The sequence below is a fragment of the Melospiza melodia genome, chromosome 24 (genome assembly GCF_035770615.1).
Source record: "Melospiza melodia melodia isolate bMelMel2 chromosome 24, bMelMel2.pri, whole genome shotgun sequence".
NCBI classification, from domain to species: domain Eukaryota; kingdom Metazoa; phylum Chordata; class Aves; order Passeriformes; family Passerellidae; genus Melospiza; species Melospiza melodia.
This window is the reverse complement of record NC_086217.1, coordinates 9,873,583-9,893,688: the sequence shown is the minus strand read 5'-3', so window position 1 is coordinate 9,893,688 and position 20,106 is coordinate 9,873,583. Positions and strand designations below refer to the sequence as shown.

General features: G+C 40.9%; 1 protein-coding gene across 3 annotated transcripts in view; it reads left to right on the top strand.

The window, feature by feature from the left end:
- Nucleotides 1-20,106, top strand: part of PRKCA (protein kinase C alpha) — a 150,007-nt gene that overhangs the window by 81,580 nt on the left and 48,321 nt on the right. For all 3 annotated transcript variants that reach the window (XM_063175866.1, XM_063175865.1, XM_063175864.1), the window contains exons 4-5: nt 12,705-12,816; nt 13,284-13,412. In XM_063175866.1, the coding sequence (XP_063031936.1) occupies nt 12,705-12,816; nt 13,284-13,412 (241 nt within the window). The remainder of the gene's footprint in view (nt 1-12,704; nt 12,817-13,283; nt 13,413-20,106) is intronic.

Sequence of the window (20,106 nt, the reverse complement as noted above, 5' to 3'; positions counted from 1 at the left end):
TTTTCTTTCAGCAGGATTAGTATTATGCAATTCCATTTGTACCTGGGATTAATTTTAATAATTGTTTTGGATGCAGCCTTACAAAGGCTTAGCTGGCAGTGCTAGAAAAAGCCTCTGTTAATCTGCAGATTGGTATTACAGAGGAAGAGCAGTTTCTTTTCTTCTTCTTTTAAAAAATTACATTCCTTGCAGATGAGGAATAATGCCCTCACTCTGCTGCCATCCATGCAAGCAATTTTCCTGGGTGCCTGCTGTAATCCTGATAAACATTGCTCTGGAATACCTTTTCTGAATAGAACATAAGATCTTCCCAATTTTTTATTTCCTCTGTGGCAATATCAGCCTGCAGAGCTCCCAGCTAAAGGCTGAATCCAAGTGATAAATGATGCAACCAGCAGACAAGTGTCCAACCTCGTGTTGGCAAATTAATTACAGTTGTAATTACAGTTGCCATTGCAGGGACTCCCAGGATGTGTTTGGTGACTGAATTTTGTCAAATGAGGATGGAGCCAAAATGACACAACTTTCCCCCTTTTTAAACAGAACAAAAAAACCAATTTATTTATTTAATTAAAGCTTTTAATGCATTTTCCACTCTCTTTTTGGTTTTTTTTTTGGTCTGTTGCTCATGCATATATGTTTTCTGGATAAAACAGACCTGGTAGCACTCAAGAGGATGAACTTTAGCAGTGATGGATGACAGGCACAGCAGCATTGAGGACACCATAAATTTACACTGACTGGGAGCTCTCAGGCTGAGGAGGAAAGAGGAATGTCTGCTGAAGAGTCTTACTTGACCTGCAAAATCAAGATCTGTTACAGTCAGTGTCACAGATGAGGATTCTTGGAGAGTTTGGCTGTGGTTTTTTAGTTTATGTTCCAAATAACAAGGAAAATGAAATATTTATAAAGGTTCATGTTGCCCTAGTGTGGGTGAGCACTGCAGTGTTTTCTGCAGCCAGATCTTCATCATCAGAGGCTCCTCTGAGGGATGTTCTTACCCACAAAGTCATTTCTGAGAAATAAAAAGCAGGAATCCAAACTCGCCTTCCCTTTGTTGGGAGCACTGTGCCAGCAAAACGTTTCTGTGCAGGCTTCCTTCCAAACCCCGAGCCTTCAGTGTAATCTGGGAAGCTCCTTCACCATCAACAGCCTTGAGAAAAACACTCTCATCAAAGAAGGAGAAGGAAAAATGCTTATTCCTGAAATTCCTGGCCACGGATTGGTTTTGGGATGGGCACACTCGAAATAGCTGGGGGAGGAACTTTCCATGTTACTAAATGGTTTGGTGAAGCCTTTCTATATTTCCTTTTTTTTTCCCCCTTTGAAGAGGGCAGAGTTAATTGCCAGACATTAAATATTTATAGATTTCATTATAATTCATTGCTAAATGATGTGAGGACTTTTCCTGATGCTGTGAAGCAGTTCAGGCTCATCCAGCCTTGGGAGCAGCACGGTGATGGCAGCCCTGAGGAAATCCTTCTTCCAGGACTCCCTGCACTCCTCTGATGTGATTAAACAGCCCTTATTGTCTTCAGATTTTTGATTAGAAAACCTCAAAAGGGTCAAATTCGACTCAAGGGACAGATTTGTGTCAATTCTTATTTTTAATCTGTGTGTGCCCTCAGCTGTGATCTCAGTGAAACACTTTTCTCTCTGAGAGTGGCATCAAATTTTGGGTTTAAAGCACAAACAGGGCTGCCAGATGTTGGTGGATCAGGAGCCCGTGTTAAAAGCCTGTCCTTCTTTCAGGGGTTTTACTGTGCACCATGAACTTTTTTTTCCAGTCTCAATATTGTTTTCTGAATTTTTAATTGGCTAATAAATAGCAACTGCTACATTGGCCTGGAAAAATGTTATGGGCCAGACAGCTTGGCTGGGATCTCTGCCATTGTAAGGTCAGGATCTGAGTGCTAAAGCATGTCAGAGCATCTTGCACATTCACTCTTAGCTGCCTATTTATGTTTTATAGAGAGGAGTAGGATTAGTGACTTTTTACAAAGAGAAAAACTGACTTCCCTATAGAAAATATCCCAAATGTTCTAAAAATACTAATGAATCTGATGTCTATATTCCTTGGTCTGCAAAATTTCATGTGCTTGAGTTACTTTTCTGAAGAAGGGTTATTTAGACATATGGAAAAACATCTGTTCCATGCAGAAATAAATAGTGTTTGAGTGGTTATACGATGTAAAAGACCATCCAAGGACTCTGTGCCTGAGCATCTCCCATGGTGTGATCATGGCTATGATTTATTGAGAGCAGAGATTTTCACACTGAGCTGTACACTTGGAGATAAACACTTTTGAATCAAACCCTTCAATCATTGATGGGATTTGTAGGTAGAGATCTCTCATGGAATTTTTTGTCTCTGGAGGACAAAATTCTGCCTGTGTGGTGAAATGTCTGCTTGGTTTAAAGGTGGTAACGTTCATATCCCTGAAAACACAGAGCTGAGATGCAGAGCAGAACAGAGACATGGGGGTTTAAATTATGCATATTTTACCCTCCCTCCTGCCTTTATTTTGGTACTTAACCAATGTATAAAATATCAGGCAAAAAAATGAATTATTCAGTGAGTAACTTTGGAGGCAATTTGCTCGGGTGTTTCAGATTCATGTCTGTCTAATAAAGTTTGTCAAAAGGAAAGCAGCAGGCCACCCCACAGGTTCTTGTGTGAGGGAGCTGTTGAGTTGTGAAATTCTGACTGATTCTGAACCAAAAATTTCTCAGATTTTTCAAAAATCACCGGTTTTGCTTTTTTTTTTTTTTGTTCAGTTCAGCACTGTGTACCATTGTACCAGAATAAACAGATGGGTCACTTTGTAAAGGGCAAGAAAATTTTAAGATGTATTTATTAGCTTGTGTGTGATTGAAGCATCAATGCATGATTCCAGTGGAGCATGTGCAGAAAAATAACAATCAGTGTGCCAGTTCTTAACTTGCAGTAGAGGTGAAGCAGAGATGCTCTGGGGAGTGTCTCTGGGGATTCTGTGCAATTCCCTGGGACAGACCAACTTCTCCTTGGATTTCCTTCTCCCTGTGCAGGGAACACCCTCCTGCAGCACTCAGTTCCCACAAACAAAGCTGTGCAGCAGTTAGTGGGGTTAGCTCCAGCTTTTGGAGTGTTGGTGTGTGTATGGATGCTGTTTGGTAGCAATGCACCCAGACACAAAAATGTTTTAATGTTTTTCCTTGGAGATCTCCTGGAGTGTGCAGCTGCTGCTGTGGGAGGTGGGAAGAAGAGAAGGAGCGATGTAAATAGGTGGGTAAGGGTTTAGTGAGAACAAGGAAGGTGTGCCTTTATAAATTGGTGGGTTCTTCAGCATTTTAGAGGGGAAAACGGAGGAGGAGTGGGAAATGTGAACCAGTTATTATTCAGGGCCTTGCATACAGAATCAGCTCAGAGGCAGCAGCTCGGCGAGCTGCATTCCCTGCACGCACTTACAGCGCCGCTCCCACTGGGCTCTGGGGTTTTTTGGCAAAAAAAATCCAGGATTTTGGGCTGGAATATATCACTTGATAGTTGTAAAAACCTTTATTCAAACCACCTTAGAGAGGAGCAGCTGAGGGCGAGTTTGGCTTTGTAAATAAAAGCTGGAGTTTCTTTCGGTTTTGCCATTGGCTGCGGTCAGGAAGTTTGGGGTCACAAAGGCTCTTTCTGAAGCTTTAATTTGCCAGCAGTGAACTTCATTTAGGGCTGGGATTGCTCCCTAAGGGGTGGCTGGAGCCAGGCCCATTTCCCCCAGAATTCTTGGATCAATGCTTATACAATTCCCTGTAGGAACAGCGTCCCAGCTCCAGCAGGGATTGAATTGTTTGACCCAATGCCTCTGACCTCAGGGTCACAATTTTGGCAGGGAAATGGGGCATTCCAAGTGATTTTTGTGATTTTCCTTTACCTTCTTTCATTTTCTGTTTAAGGGAATGAGAGATGGATGATATAAGCTCCAGCTGAGGATAATGAGGAAAAACAAAGTTGTATCATCTCTATCATGAGCAAATTGGCCAGTAGTGAAATATTTAAGAAATGATGGGAAGGTCTTGTACTCAAACATATTGAAATATTTAAGAAGTGATGAGAAATTATTGGACAGAAATATTAATGTAGAATAGTTCTCATGCAGCCTGATGTCACACAATTAAGACTTTATCACTGCACCCAACCCCACTGCAGATCCATTGGAAAGCACAGAAACTGTAATTTGGAATTACAATCCAAATTTATATTAAATGTAAAAATATATACAATATTCCAAATTACAATCCACTGTAATTTGGAATATTGGACAATTGACCATATTTTTCCTATCGAGAAATAGCAATACTCTTCTATACAGCAGGAATTTATTAAAATTACTTCTTGCTTCTGATCAGTTTAACCTGTATTTTGTAACATGTATTCAAGGTGTAAAGGGTGCTCTGTGTTGAAAAGTGTACCTGCAAATTAATTAATAAATTACAAAATTACAAAGCCAGTAAATGAGGGGGTTTAAGACATAGACAGACTGTCTCTCATTTTCTAGAATTCCTTTTGAATCCAGACCCCCTGAATTTCATCTTGATTGAAATGATTTGTGTCCAATAACACGATGGTGAGTTGTATCTGAGACAAACTCTCTCCCTTTCTCCTAGTCATGAATAATTTTCTAACAGGATCTTTTGTTTGTGCACTTTATGTAATTATACTGCAGTTTCTTCATTAAAAAAGAATGAAGAAAAAATAGCCAGTAAACACCGAGTCCCTTCTGGATTTATGTGTCTTTCTAGTAATTAGGAAATTACAAATCCCTGGGAGTAGAGTCATGCAGATCTTCTTTCTCCCTTTGCCAATTCAATCAGTTCTATTCTATGCAAGAAGAACATGAACAAAAGGCAGCAATCAAAATCACTTGATTCAATGACCACCTGTTTCTTTTAATTAAAAATAATAATTTTCTGTGAATTCCAGGAGGGGACTGAAAAATCTGCCTTTGAATCATTTTGAACTCTACTCACGTTGTGCTCTTCTGTACAATTACAGAGAAGAGACAGTTGATTGGAAAACTTTAATTTTCTTTAAAGACACTTTTTTCTGTTTGTGTACTTTCTTAATTCTCTTTAGAGTAGTAAAGAATAAAAGTGGTCTTATTAACATAAAGGGAAAAGAGATTTTTGTTGTCATTTTTTGCTGGGGTATCATTTGTAATCATGAAAGACTTTTCTTCTCCAGCACTTGAGAATCATTCTTCATTTCTGAATGTCATCCCAGCCCTCGAGGCCAGGGAGGAATGGCTGGATTTTGAACTTGCTGTGCTGCAGCTGCTTCCAGGTGCTGAGGCACAGCAGGGTTTGCAAAGGCTAAATATTCTCTATTTTTGCTATTTTTGCTTAGTCTTTATTTCCCTACCCTACCAGTACCTTACACTGTTAGGGTAGAGTTAGGGTAGTTGAATACAACTCTATTTATGCTCTGAACACCTCTCAGTACGTTCAGGTTTCCCATCCTGCAGGTGTCAGTGGATTGAATGAATGAATGAATGAATTCTTTCTCCAAGTTATTCCTTTGAGTCACTCTGATCTTCACATTCTGCCTGGAGGAAGATTCCTGGAAAGAGCCTGGGTGTAATTCCTCACCAAGGAGGAAAGCACACTCATGCCATTCCTGTCCTCCTCCACTGCAGGAAGGAGCTCTTGGTGTGTCAGCCTGGAAAAAATTATTTGGGTGCTTGGCAGGTGAATTTGGAGCTCTGGGGAGGAGAAACCCCATGAACCCAACCCTGCTGATTTCCCCACTTTGAGCCCAGTTTGGCCTCAGGAGTCTCAGATCCCAGCCAGCCTCACCCCTCCTGGGAGGGATATTTCTGTTTTAAGGCAGTAGAAGTCTGATTTTGAGGTCTGATCTTTTATTTCACTTTTCTGAAAGCAATACAACTTCTCTGCACTGCAGCTCTGAGAGGGAAAATATGAAGCAAGCTTTCAGCATTTTTACATTCTGTATTAAAAAATTGTATGATTTAATCATTCCCAAGAGTCTCAGATTCTCTTTGCTCCCGGTCTCACTCAGCCAGGGAAGAGCAAACTGGTAACCAGTTAAACAAGGACTTTTTCCTCTTCCTTGCTTCTGAACTCTGATGACAGAAACCATATTTTAAATCCTGGAAGTTATTTCCAGTAGACACATCTGGCTCCTTGGCTCTTACAGCTTTAAAGTTGGAGCTGTTTTCTTAAATTAGCATGCAGAGCAAATCACCAATCAATATTTTTGTTTTCTCAGTGCAAAAATAAATAGCAAACAGACGAAAATGTCTCAGACAGGTGTGGTGAGCAGGAGCCTGGATGTTGTAGTCACTGCTTGGAAGGTGCTGAGAAAAACTGGAGACCTCCAGAACTGAGAGGGAAATTTGCCCCTGAGGACAGCGTGGGCTGAGTGTAGGATTTGGCTCTGTACAGAGCAAACCACACTCAAATATATTCTCAAGTATGTTTTATTAACTTAGTATTCACTTGGGAAGTTGGAGCTGTTTTAAGGGAAATATGTGCAGTGCAAATTGCAGTGGTTTCATTATCTGCTGCAGCACATCCATGCTGCTGAAGATCTTTGGAGGGCGGACTAATGAAGATGTGGGATTCCGTGGTGCTGTCACAGCAGGGAATGGTTAAAGGCTGTGTTTTAAAGGGGGGAAAACACCTGCCAGTCCTTCTGGGCTTTTCCCTTGGTAAAGAGGAACAGTGACCTCCAGTCTCTTGTAACCATTTGCGAGTTGTTTTGCATGTATGGACTATATTGTCACCCCTGTTTTCAGTAGAAACACAAACATGCCACAATTTGTGCTACTGACATTCAGGAATTACTTTTTTCTTTTGTCCAAGTGAAGTAGTTTGAAAATGTTAAGCTTCTTTTTCTTGTACGCCTTTTAAATTAGTAACTACATATATATTTATATATATATGAAATTTTGACTGGGGATGAAGAATAATGTTGTGGTTCTGTTATGGAAATGCAATATGGAAATTTGGGTACATTTGCATTTCTTTATACAAAATTATTCTTTGTTATAGTAGGCCCTGATACAACCTGAGGACCTCACAACTCATCTGCAGAACTCCTTTAAGGTTTTTTTGTAATGAAAAATATTATTCTCTGTTTCTCTGAAAATGTTTTTACACACTTGCATTTTTGCATTTTCTGCTTCTTCATGATCACAAAAATAGCTGTTCAGGTAGGCAAAAAAATCCTTTCACCATCCATAGGCAATTTTTAATAAGTTAATCTTATCTCCTGCATAACACCTTGTTAACATTCATGTGTTGGCATTGTGACTGAAAATGGTTCTTTTTCCTCACACCTCAGTCACCAGCCCAGGCTCTGGCACTGACAGGTCACAGAGTCACAGAATGTTTGGGTTGGAGGGGACCTTAAAGCCCATCCAGTGCCAGCCCAAATGTTGATCATAATGAGATACAAAAATAGACACAGCCAACATCCAGCTAGCAGGAATAAAATACCACATCACAAAGATCCTGGGCTTGTCCCCCACTGCTGCTGGACCCTCACTTTTCTGGTCCCAGCTCTCCTGTACTCACAAGTCACCAAGTCCATCCCCTGCGTATCAAGGACCTGGACCCATTAAATTCATAGCACAGAATCATAGAACTGAGTGAGAAGAGACCTTAAAGCCCATCCAGTGCCACCCCTGCCATCGCAGGGCCACTTCCACTGTCCCAGGCTGCTCCAAGCCCCAGTGTCCAGCCTGGCCTGGGACATTCCAGGGATCCAGGGGCAGCCACAGCTGCTCTGGGCACCCTGTGCCAGGGCCTGCCCACCCTCACAGCTAGGAATTCCCAATTCCCAATATCCCATCCATCCCTGCCTTCTGGGGGGAGCCATTCCCTGTGTGCTGTCCCTCCATCCCTGTCCCAAGTCCCTCTCCAGCTCTCCTGGAGCCCCTGGAAGGGCTCTGAGGTTTCCCTGGATCCTTCTCCTCTCCAGGTGAGCACCCCCAGCTCTCCCAGCCCTGGGATCATCCTGGAGCCTCCTCTGGGCTCTCCCCAGCAGCTGCAGCTCCTCCCTGTGCTGGGGCAGCTCTGCAGGTGAGCTCTCACCTGAGGGGCAGAGCCCCCTCCCTGCTGCCCATGCTGGGATCAGCCCAGGGCAGGGTGGGTCCTCGGCCCTGCTGACACAGTTATTGGCACAGCCAAGCTGCATCCCATGAAAAGAGCTCCCAAGTAATAAAAAATCTGATATAAAACCTCCAGTGCTGCACCATCGCACAGAGTGGGGTTTGTCTGTTTTCAAATTAAAGGCAATGTGGTGATTTAATGCCGGCAGAATTATAGCAGGCTCAGTGTTGCTATCAGGGGGAATAAAATCCTGCTCAGAAGGGAGCTTTTAGGCAGAACTGTGAGCTGCAGTGCTCCTGAGCTGTGTAAGGCACAGTGTGACATGTGCTGCTGGTTAACCATGCACTTTCAATTATTGCACACCCCCGCCTCAGAGGCACAGAAAGCGCGGAATGATTCCTCACAGGGGGGTGCTTTCCACTGCTGTTCAATAAAGGAAATGGGCTCATCTGTGCTAAACAAAGGGAGAAGGCAGGGATGGTGGCAGGATGGATCTCAGGGCAGTAGATAGATGGAAAAATGCGTGGGCTTTGGGGAGATGCCTCTGTGTTCTTCTGCTTCCCTCTGCTGGAGTGTGGCAGGATTCCTGGCTGAACCCTCTGAGCTCTCTGGACAAGTCATTTCTGCAGACTCATTATTTGTTTTGTTTCTGCTCCACTTTTGGGTTTTTCAGTTGTTCCACCTGGTGCCAGTGTGTGCAACCCTCCCTCTGTAATCACATCTCAGCTTTAAGACTGATGGATAATATTCTGATTTTTGCAGAGCTGTATGGGGTGTAGATGCCTGGTTCATCTTTATAGGGATGAACACCCATGTGTGTCACTGCAGGCTCTGAAACCTCAGTCTATTAGAAAGCATACAAATGCAGGGTAATTTTTGCCAGTTCAAAGGTTTTTCAAAGAAAAATATCCAAATGTCTGTGGTGTCAATTGCCCTGAAGTTTTTATCCCATTTAATTAACTCTATTGCATTGTACTTGCAAAAATGAAGGACTGAAGAATTCACTTTTTTAGCCGGAAAATAACACAAAGTTTAATGGAGCACATCATCCATCACTTCTGAACAAGTCCTTCCCCATTGCTTTCCCAATGCCACTTTCCCCCCTCAGAACTTTGATGGATTTTGGAAGCAGAAGTAGGTTTTCCCTTCAGAGCTTCACAATTAATCTATGCCAAGTTTAATGCAAAGTTCAATTCTCTTGCAAATAGCAGCCATTATTTGGCAGTTCATCTGTCAGATCCTGGCTTGGCTCCCTGTGTTTACTACAAAATGGGGCTGCCAGCTCTGCTTTGGGAATTATTGAAAGTTTACATTGATGAAAATGAGATTTTTGAAGAAAATTTACAGGAGATTTCCTTCAGCTCCATAGTTTGCCTTTAGCCAAAGAAATGCTAAGGACAACATGATTTCCTCTGTGATGCACATAAGTTCATTAATGCATATTTAATACTGGGAAGTATGAACCTGTATTAACAACTGATAAAATAATTGCTGTTAATAGAAGTAATTACAGCTGGCAATGTAGTAATTATTATTAATATGATTGCTTGTAATTAAATATGAGGTATAGATTCAAGGGTAGTTCTGAGTGCATGAGAAATCCTCGTAAATATGGAAATAAAATGAAAAATTCTGTCATCTGTGATGGGTAGATAGTGATCTCTTGGCTTTCTCTAAATGGTCTTGGACTTGCTTCCTAAATAAGAGTACTTTCTGGACTTCAAGTTACCAAAAAAAAAAAAAAAAAAGAACCAAAAAAAACCATGGGATTGAAGCAGAAAATAGGATAAAACACTGATGAGGAGTGTACTCTCTTATGTGGCAGGCTTTAAATGTTTTTTAGGACATTCTATTAAAGGGATCTTTAAAGAGAGATTTCCTACAAAGTTTCCAGTTCAGGAGTAGTTTTGGTTCTATTTTCCATTGTCCTCTTCTTGTTATGAAGGACTTTGTGTGTGGATATAGAGTAATAATAGCTAATAATAGTCAGAACATTTTGCTTCTCCTTAAAAAATCCAATTCATATCAAGATTGTTGATTTGAAAGGGCCCACAGAGGAATTTTCAAACAAGGATAGAAAAATAAGATTCAGTGTAGAAAGCAAACACTGATTCAAATTTTATACATTGTGTCCTGCAGGGCCAACTCCAAAGTTTGATCCAGTTTGATTGATTTATTTGTTAATGTGGCTGGTTTTTGTTGTTTTCTAAGAATGCTTTTCCTGGGGTTTTGTAGCCACACAGAGCTTTGTAGTCAGGCACTGAAAAGCAGCCCAGCCCTGTGCTGGTTCTCAGTGAGTGCAGAACATTGTCCTTACATGTCACAACATTTGTAAGCCACACACACCCCTGCTTAACTTAATTACAGGCACATTCCATTGCTTGCAATGAAATAATTTGGCAGTGTTCCATAATTTCAGTATAATATGCAGGTTCAATGTATTTAGTAGACATTAGACTGCAATAATTCCCCATAGCTTGGAATGAAGTTATTTGGTAGTGTTACATAATTTCAGTCTAATACACAGGTTCAATGTATTTAGTAGACATTGAATGTAATAATTTCCTTCCCCTCTATGCCATTACTTTATACTCATAAATAGCACTTGTGCCAGATGTCAAACACAACTTTAAACCTCTGTTTATTCAATGTAATTCTTAGGAACTGTGCCTTTTGTCCTTCTCAGCCACAGATGTCTTACCAGAGTCATGTTTAAGTGTAGATATTTATAAGGCATCAAGTCCCCTTCTGTCATCTAAACAAACCAATTTAGGGAAGAATTAACTTCCCAACTGTGGTTTAAATTGTTTGGAAGGCACACAGTCAGTGAGCCACCAGAGAGCCCTTCTGCACAGCCACGTTCCCATGACCCTGAGCCACCAGGCCTGTTGCTGAGCCTTTAATAAATAATGAAACAGATGTTCTCTGGAGCCCTGGCTGTCACTCCACTGAGGTTCACTGTGTTTACAAAATAAATACAGTTGGTAGCAGTTTGTGTCTCAGGCTGTTACAACGAGCAGAATTATTGAAATAGTTTCAATTTCCATTTGTAATGTAAATTCTTTATGCGTTATCCTGGATGTTCTGTGTTTCCTTCCATACAGTGAAAAGTGGTTATAGATTCACTGCAAAACTCAGAATCAATAGCAAATGAATTCCACATGAAGAATGCCAGCAAAACACTAAAAACCTTCACAAAGGATAATATGGCAAAATAGTAAAATTTGAAGGCAAAGTTTTGCCTTCTCATAGCCATATTTTTGTGAGAATTACTAATCAAAGCTCCCAAATTTCTTCAGAAAGCACTTATACTAGAGAGAGTTTTCATTTTGAGGAAAGAGTCAGCAGGTTTTCCCTTTTGACTGACTTGTTGGGCTTCCCTTTTGATTTTTTGGAAAGCTTTGAGAGGCAGGTAAATTTTAAAAATCAGTATATTTATAAGTCAATTTAACAGTTCTTAATACAAAGGTACAATACAAAGTGTGGACAGAAAGGAGGAAACATTTCAATTAGTTGTTTTGCAGCTGTGTTTCCATTGAGGGTTTTTCAGACCTGGCGTTTCTGATTTCCAAAGTCTTTCTGAAAAGAGATTAGCAAGGATGGATTTCAAACCCCAGTGTGGTTTCTAATGAAGAGTCACTGATGCCCCCACTTTGTGCCCTAGGCTGTGCAGGGATGGTTCTGACTGAAGTGGAGCTGGAGCAGCAGGGAGGGCTCATAAAGGATTTGAGGATTTAAAGGGTGTGCACAGGACAGGGCCATCCCCTCGTTGGCTCTGGCATTGCACATCTGGAGCTCTGCAATGAGCCTGGCATGGGTGAACACATGGAAGATGTGGTTTCTTCCTCTGAAATAAATGTTCCTGGTTTTCCAGAGGGGACCCTTACTCCTACAGAAACAGCAGATGTCCTTGGATGTTCAAGTGTTTAAGTGATTTGGGTGTATTCCCTTTCACTGAGCCTAAATTAGGAAACATTTCCAAGCTGCTGATGGCCTTAAAATGTCCTCACTCTTTTAAGTTTCTCTGCTCAAAAATCAACTGAGAACAGCAATCTCTGTAAAATATTTACCATATGCCAAGTTAGAATTCGTTCCTTCATTCACAACAATAGAGATTATAAAGTTGCAGCATGTCAAGATGATCCCATCTGTAAAATCCTGATTTTACAGTCATTGGACTGTGTTCCAGATTAGCCCATGAACAGTTTCTTCCCAGTTCTCCTGCTGTATTTTGTGTCACATTTCAGAGCAGTGACAATAACACTCTGTAATTAGTCTGTGAGTCTTCAGCCACAGATTGAACACTGCCATTAAACTTTATGTATGTGGGCAGTCAGTAAATGAATTTTAATGTCCATAAATCATGGAAACAAGCCTGAGCTGACACATTTTTTCTTACAGCACCATAAAAAGGAGAATTAGGAACTGAGGCAATGTGGCTGTGCCAATGCAGGTACCACTGAGGACAAGCCAGACACTGAAACGTATTTTCCTGCAGCATAATTTGCATAGCTGGAAAGCTTTTGGTATTTGAAGTAATAAATTAAAGGTGTGTCAGTTTATCTTTCAGGACTCAGCATCTGTGTTTGTTTTCCCTGCAGGATCCCAGAAGCAAGCACAAGTTCAAGATCCACACCTATGGGAGCCCCACCTTCTGTGACCACTGTGGGTCCCTGCTCTACGGGCTCCTGCACCAGGGCATGAAGTGTGACAGTGAGTGAAGTTTCCTTCTGCTGCTCTAGAAAGGGAGTGGAAGCCCTGCATAACAGCTCCTTACTTCATTTCTCTGGAAAATACAATTTCAAATGTCAGCTATTTATAGTGCTGGTGTATTTCAAGTGGATATTTCAGGACTATAATAACTTAGTAATTAAAATCACCTCTTCTGCTGAGAACATGGTGTACTCAGTTTGATGTGGCTGAAGAGCCTTTGTCATGGCAATTTTGAGAAAGCCTCTCTTTGGACTGTCTGGGTGAATACACTCTCAAAGACTGGAATTTCAGTTCAGTTTGTAGTCAAGCTCTGGTGTTCTCCTTGTGTTTAATTTGTCTTGGAAGACTCCCACTATCAAAACCTAATAATCAATTAAACCTGCCTTCCTTCATTGCTGACGTGAATGCTCTGTTTTCTTAGTCATTTTTAGCTTCTCATGGGTGTCTGAACCATTTTTTGTCCACAGCCTGTGACATGAACGTTCACAAGCAATGTGTGATAAACGTCCCAAGCCTCTGTGGCATGGACCACACAGAGAAGAGAGGAAGGATTTATCTGAAGGCTGAAGTCACTGGTGACAAACTGGAAGTTACAGGTAAACTGCTCATTTTGGAGTCTTTCAGGTTTTACAAATGTGTGATACACACTGTGAGTTTGTGTACCTTGGTCAGATCTTTGTGCAGTAATGGAAAATTCTCTGATGGAGAATTTCCTTCCAGAAGTGGGAGGATTTCATACAGCAGGGCTTTGGATTAAGAAACTCTATGAAGTGGTGTTCATAAAAATAAATCTGTAGAAACAGCTTTAAAAACTTGGAAATTTTAGTTAGAAAATCGCTGTATTGTCAGTTTTCCTTGTCAGAAGAGCCCAGCAGGATGAGTTGCTGCTCAGGAAGTTCCCCATCATCTTCAGAGCATGAGAGATACACTGAACCTCCATCAGCTGAGGAGTTGTTTCCTGTATTTGAGAGTATTGAATAAACAAAGGCAACTGGGATTCAATGCCAAATACTACTCCCAGTGAGTTTTAAAATAAAAAGAGATAGTTCTCACATTCTGTAAGTTTAAGGTTACCAAGATGGAGAGGAGGCGGAGAAAAGAAGGATGCAAGGAGAGGGTGGCAGTTCCTTTCCTTGGAAGCATTTCTCTGGGATTTGGGAATAACCTGTGGCTGTGCACACCCAGATGTGCACACCCACACCCCCACAGACCCATCCCAAGCCTGGAATTCCAGAACACACTCCATGAAGCCAGAACAGAGCACAGAGCTTTTATTGCTGCCAAATGGAACTGAATTCAGGGCCAAAGTCACAGCAGGACAAAGTTGGAGGTTTCTTAGAACCTCTCCTTTGCATAGAGAAAATCAGACCATCACTGAATTTTCACAGCTTCCAGCCCCAGCAAACTCCCCTGCTGACATTACTCCTCCATGGCTTTGTTCTCTCTAAATCCAAATACCTCCATATTCTCCTGTCAAAGCCTGTAAAACACATTGAAAGGGAGAAGTTTGATAAAATTTAGTTAGAAAGGATCAGAATAGATCCCAAGTGATGCTTAATTGTGGCTTAACTTTTCAAAGAGCTTCCTGTCAACGTGGGAGGGGGAAATTTGTCCAAGGTACTGTCATTAGCAGAAGGTGGTTTCACTTAGTAATGAGGCGTTTCAGAGATGGTGATGCAGCTTCTAAAAGTAATTGTACCATGAGAGGGAATTAATTTAAAAATCATCCGAGTGACAAAATTCAATATTTGCTTTATTCTGGGCCACTTTGCAGCAAGGCTCTTAAATATGGCTTAAACTTTCTGCAATAATGCACATAATTTGACAAATAACATGTGCTTATTTCCTGATGATTCAGTTGGTTTTTAATCCTTTTAGGGAGAAAAACATTTATCACGAGTCATTGTGGAAGCAAGGCAGTGTAAAGTGATTATTCAAACAAGGATTCTTTACGTTCACAGTTTTATTTGAAAAGGTCTTGTCTGAGAGGTGAACGTGGTAAAATTGTAACAGATATTTTACAGGTTGTCTCCACAGGCTCTTTTAGGTGTGAGTGTACTTGGCAAAACCATTTCTATTGTGTTTATAAATAAAACATTTCCATCCCCCAATTAAATAGGTTTCTGGTTTAACAAGAAGAATGTTTATTATAACTTTGTTATGTATAAAACAATTGCAGTGCTGTTGTTGTGGTTAAGGCTTGTCAGCACTTCCAAAAATGACAATTGTCCTGAAAGCAAGCTGCTTTTTTTTTTTGATATAAAAAATATCATATGGGCTGGGCCAAAATGACATTTTTTGGTGCCTTTCGTGTGTGTTTAACTGAAAAGGAAATTAGTAATTGCCAGTTCATGGACGTATTAAAAAATGCAAAAATATTCTCCTAGAATGCCATTGCTTCTAAAATACTTACTGACAAAACCTTTGTAAGAATTTGCAGTTCTCAGTGCTCCCAAGCACAACATCACTGCCTTTAGCTTTGGGAAAGGAGGTGAATGAAATGTCCAGGAGGTTTATGAACAGCAGGAAAAATAATCAATGATTGACTTTTCGGTTTGAGCCTTTCTCTGCATCTGTTTCAGAGGAATTGCTCTGTAGGTGTTGAACTCCTCCAGCTGAATTCCTCAATATCCCTGCTCTGCATCCTGTCTGGGTTGTTAATTAGTTCCTGCTGGTTCCTTCCCAGCCAGCCTTGATTGAGTGCAAAACATTTCCAACATTTGTGCTGCTGAAGGGGAGCTGCCGCTGGTTTTGGTGCAGATCCATGGGCATCCCAAGTGTGCCAGCCCCACCAGGGCACAGCTGCAGGGTGGGATCCTGTTTGGATCTAATCTCATCTATTATTCATCTGTGGTTCATCTGGCACATCCCAGTTTCTCTTTTCTGTGTGCTTCTCTGAAGGTGCCTTTTGTTTCCAGTGCACACACACGGAGTGTTTTCCTGAGAACATGCTGGAAATTGGGCTGGGTTTTAATTCCCACTGAATTCTAGGAAGGAGCTGCCCAGTGGCTCCCTCAGATTATTCACAATCTCCAGCTTGGCAGGTTCTGAATGGAATTTATTGTGGGGATAATTCAGTCCTGTGTATAAACACATTTAATTCCAGTTAGTGAAGTCAGATCTTCAACCCAGGTGCATCAGTGTGGGCACCCAGGTTTTTCTGTGGGAACTGTAGGGACTCTGCAGCACCTCTTCCCAAAGGAGCTGGAATTTTGGATTGATACCCTCAGATATCAACTGATACCAGAGATTGATTGATATCCTCTGCCATAACCTCACCATCTTCTCCAGGGCTGCTCAATCTGCCCCATTCAATGCTCATTTGTGCTGTAATTCTTAAACATCAGCGCTTTGTTTTCAATGGTTGAGTTACTTGCTTGAGAGTTGAGTTGAATATTAATAATTTATGGCACTTGCAGCACAGAAATGTGGTAGTTTTCTTTTTATAGAAACACTCTTGCATATTTCTGAAATCTCTGAGTTCGTGACCCTTTCACAGGTTGGATTGACGTGGGGGGTTTGCACTTAAGCATAGTAAAGTGCTGTTTGCTATTCTTAATCTCTGCTTTTTACACTGAATTTTCTTCCTCCTGATGTGTGCTAAAAGTTTTTTCACTCTTACATTTACTCCTTGACCCATCTTATAATTTAGGGCTCTTCTGAGTGAGCTCGTAGGTGGTTGAATCACAGTTCTGATTTTTTTAACTTTATTTTTTGAATTATTTTTATAGTGAAAGAACAATAACCTTTGGGAGAAAAATAACCCCATCTGGTGCACTGATATATAAAATGCTGCCATGATATTGAGACTTGAAACTGTGACCTCTCAGGCCCTGGAAGTTGGATGTGACAGCAGCTGACAGGGAGGATCTGCCCTCCTGACACTCATTTACAGACAGGATAGTGGTGAATCTGTAATTAAAACACATACAGGCACAGCCCAGAATTTCCAAGGGGGTTTTAACTGTATTTTCCTAAGCTGTCAGAAAATCTGGTTTTATTTTTCAGCGGTGCTGCTGTTATTTAAGAGCAGAGGAGAGCTGTGAGTGATGCCTGCAGAGGCTGGGAGCACACAGCAGGTTCTGCAGCAATGATCTCCCCAGGAGCTCTGGGCTCCCCACTGGACATTTCCCAGGTTTTTTAGGAATATTTTTTATGAATGAGCCATCTCCTGGCACTGCATGTTAATGTCCTGTCCTGCAGCTGGGGCAGGAGCCTGCACCCAGGCAGGCTGGGGACACAAACTGCAGAGTTTTGGCTCATTTCAAGATTCTCATCAAAACTGCTTCCTTAAAAGACCCCACTGTGCACACTGTGATAGTTTTATTTTGATTTTCTAGGTCAGTGGTGGTGTCTGTCTTTGTTAGCATTCATTTCATAGTATCTGCAGCTGATTTTAAAAGGGAACATAAATGAATATTCTGGCTGTTTGACCTGCTTTTAGTACCAAATCCCAAATAATTGTTTCCATGTGGGAGACATTTTAAACATCTCAAAAAACATGAATCTCATGGTTTGCTTCACTAATATCTTCTTTCTGACATTCCCAGAATCTGCAGGGTTGCTGCAGTCATTACAGGGAAAGCTGTGCCTTTAGCAATGCCAGCCCTGGTGACAACTAAAATCCTCTTCCCACTTCAGTCATTAAATTCACTTTACCATGAAGAAACAGGCAATGCAAGGTGTTTAAAAAAAACATTAATTTTTCAGAATGGCCATCTGCATGCATCCAAAAATATTAACTAGATCCTATATATTTATATAAGATAAGAATTAGGAATGTAACAGCCTGAAGCCTTTTCCAGATTATTTGATCCATCCTGTGGTAAGATTTTTGTTTCATTAAGCAGCTGTCCTACCCAGAAGTGCTTATATTTTAAAATGGTATTTTTTGTAAAGATAATCTCCATTAAAACTAAAATAGAATTGTTTCTAAGAGATTTCCTGGTGAGCTTGAGCCTGGAGAACCTATTGCAGACAGAAGAAATTAGGAAGAAGTATTAGAGATGATGGCACATTTTTTGTTAGTAGGAGAGAATATCACAATAAATACAGAGGAATCAAGTCTTGTGCAACATTGGTTCATTTTTCTTTTTGTTCTGGACAAGGATATTGTTCAGCTGTTCCTTGTACATCACTTGTACAGTGCAAATGTTCATTCTGCTGCCATTTCTCAGGGCTCAGACACTGGGCTTGGGAGGGACATGAAAAGAAATCTTCCCTAGTTATGGAATAGAGAAAAGTCTCATCTCTGAAAGCCTTTTAGTGATGAGAAGCAGAGACTGAAGATTGCCTGGAAAGCAGGATTTGTTTCAGTCAGTTGTACCTGTGAGTCACAAGCACAGAAAGGAAGAGTTCAGTGAGTTTAAAATCTCCTACAAAATCTTCAGTGAAAGCTGTGCTTTGGAGGCAGCTTTGGGTTTTGCATGCAAAGAATACAAATCCAAAAATGAGAAGAAAGACTGTTTTCAGTATTAGGAAATGTTTTAAACTGTGATTGAGGGTGCAGGAGGGTGCTGGGGGGAAAAGTTCCTTGGTTGGGAGTGCCAGATCCTCTGTCCTCACTGAGGCATCTGGAACTGGGCAAATCAGAAAATCTGCACCAGAAACTTCTTCAAGAGGCAGTGAGAATTTTGAACAATTTAAAAATGCTTTGTTGTGAGAAGACAGGAGCTTTATGATGTATTGGAGCTAACAGCAGTCCCACTTTTCCTTCATTTTTCTGGATCCTACACCAGGTGAGACCACTGGAATCTTGCAGTGTCTCCTAAAGCAGCTTTTGGCACGAAGGTGAGAGAATTCTGCTCATCTCAGCTGCCTGCAGGACTAAAGGATTGGCAAGAAATGCTTGCTGTGATTAGTAAACTGTTTTATTATCCACATTATCCCAAATTATCCTAATTTGGGAGTTCAGGAAACAGGGAGCTGTGACTCACTTGTGAAGGAACTGAGTGGACTCATGCTCCAATCACTCAGCTTTGTCCTAGGGACAGAAACATTTATTTAGTCATCCCCATGATTAAATTTATCTGCTGGTACCACAAGAAGCTGTAAATCCACAACTGCATATGGCTTGCAACTGCACAATCTCATGGAAGGAGTTTCAGCTTTGTCATCCTCTCTCTAAATTCCTTAAAATGCTGCCTGAAGTTCTTCTCTTTACAAGAAATGTTGGTTGTTCTCTGTCAGCCCACTCTGTTTTATTTAGGTTTTTATTTAAAGGATGAATACCTATGAAGCAGCTCTGTATTTGCTCATGTCCTCACACTATTCCTGGAAATGTGGGTGTCCCAATTTTAGCAATGGCTCCTGGATGGGTACTGCCGGTTTATAAGCAGTACTTGATAGAAGAGCCATAGCACAGTCATCAAATAATCTGAATTTTCCACTGAATATTTATTTTTGATCTCCATTAACAAGGAGGAGGAAAATGGCACATTTTGTCCATAATGCAAGTTGACAATTTTTTCTGGGTTTTAGAAGAAAACCTGAGCAAGACTGGATTTGTTGGAGCCATCAATCCATGCTTCTCTTTGTTGTCTTTTTATCTGTGGACTTTCTCAGTCCCATTAAGAATCCAGTCTGAACAAAGTGTTCATGAATTTTCCTGCTGGCTTTCCTCAGTACAGAGATTGTTATCATCCCTAATATTTATGGCAGAAAACTGACATGCAGTATTTCAGGTTTTACCCAAAGTGAGGCTGAACTGCAACTCTCTTCAACCTTCTCTAATTTAGAGTAACATCTCTGTCACAGTGTAGAGTTTAATTAACCAATAATTACCAAGCAGGATGAGATTGCTTGCCATGGTTACAATTAGAGCAGAATTCAGCTGCTGTACATTGATTTATTTTGGTGGAGTTATTTTTCATTTAACTTTCTCAGCCACACACAAGAAATATTGCCTTTGGTGGGGAGGGGAATCTCTTCTCATGTCAATTCTGCAAGAGAGACCTGATCTGTCCTGTTAAAAATAGGGCACGCTGAAGAGATGAACCACTTCATGCTAATTCTTGATAAGCACTATTTAGCACAAGTATCATCACTCTGTTTCCTCAGGAAAAGAAGTGCTAAGTCAGTTGGAAAAAGATGTCTGAGGGTATTAATTATGCAGACAAAAGTACAAATGGGCCAGAAATCTTAAACCAGGGAGTGAGATAATGACTTCGTTAGCAGCCTGCTCTTAGTACGTGTTGCATTTTTCTTCCCAATTAATCTTTGAGCTTCTCTTTCTTGCATTTAGAGTTTTTTGGGATGTTTTTTTTTTTTCTATTTTCTATGTTTGCTGCA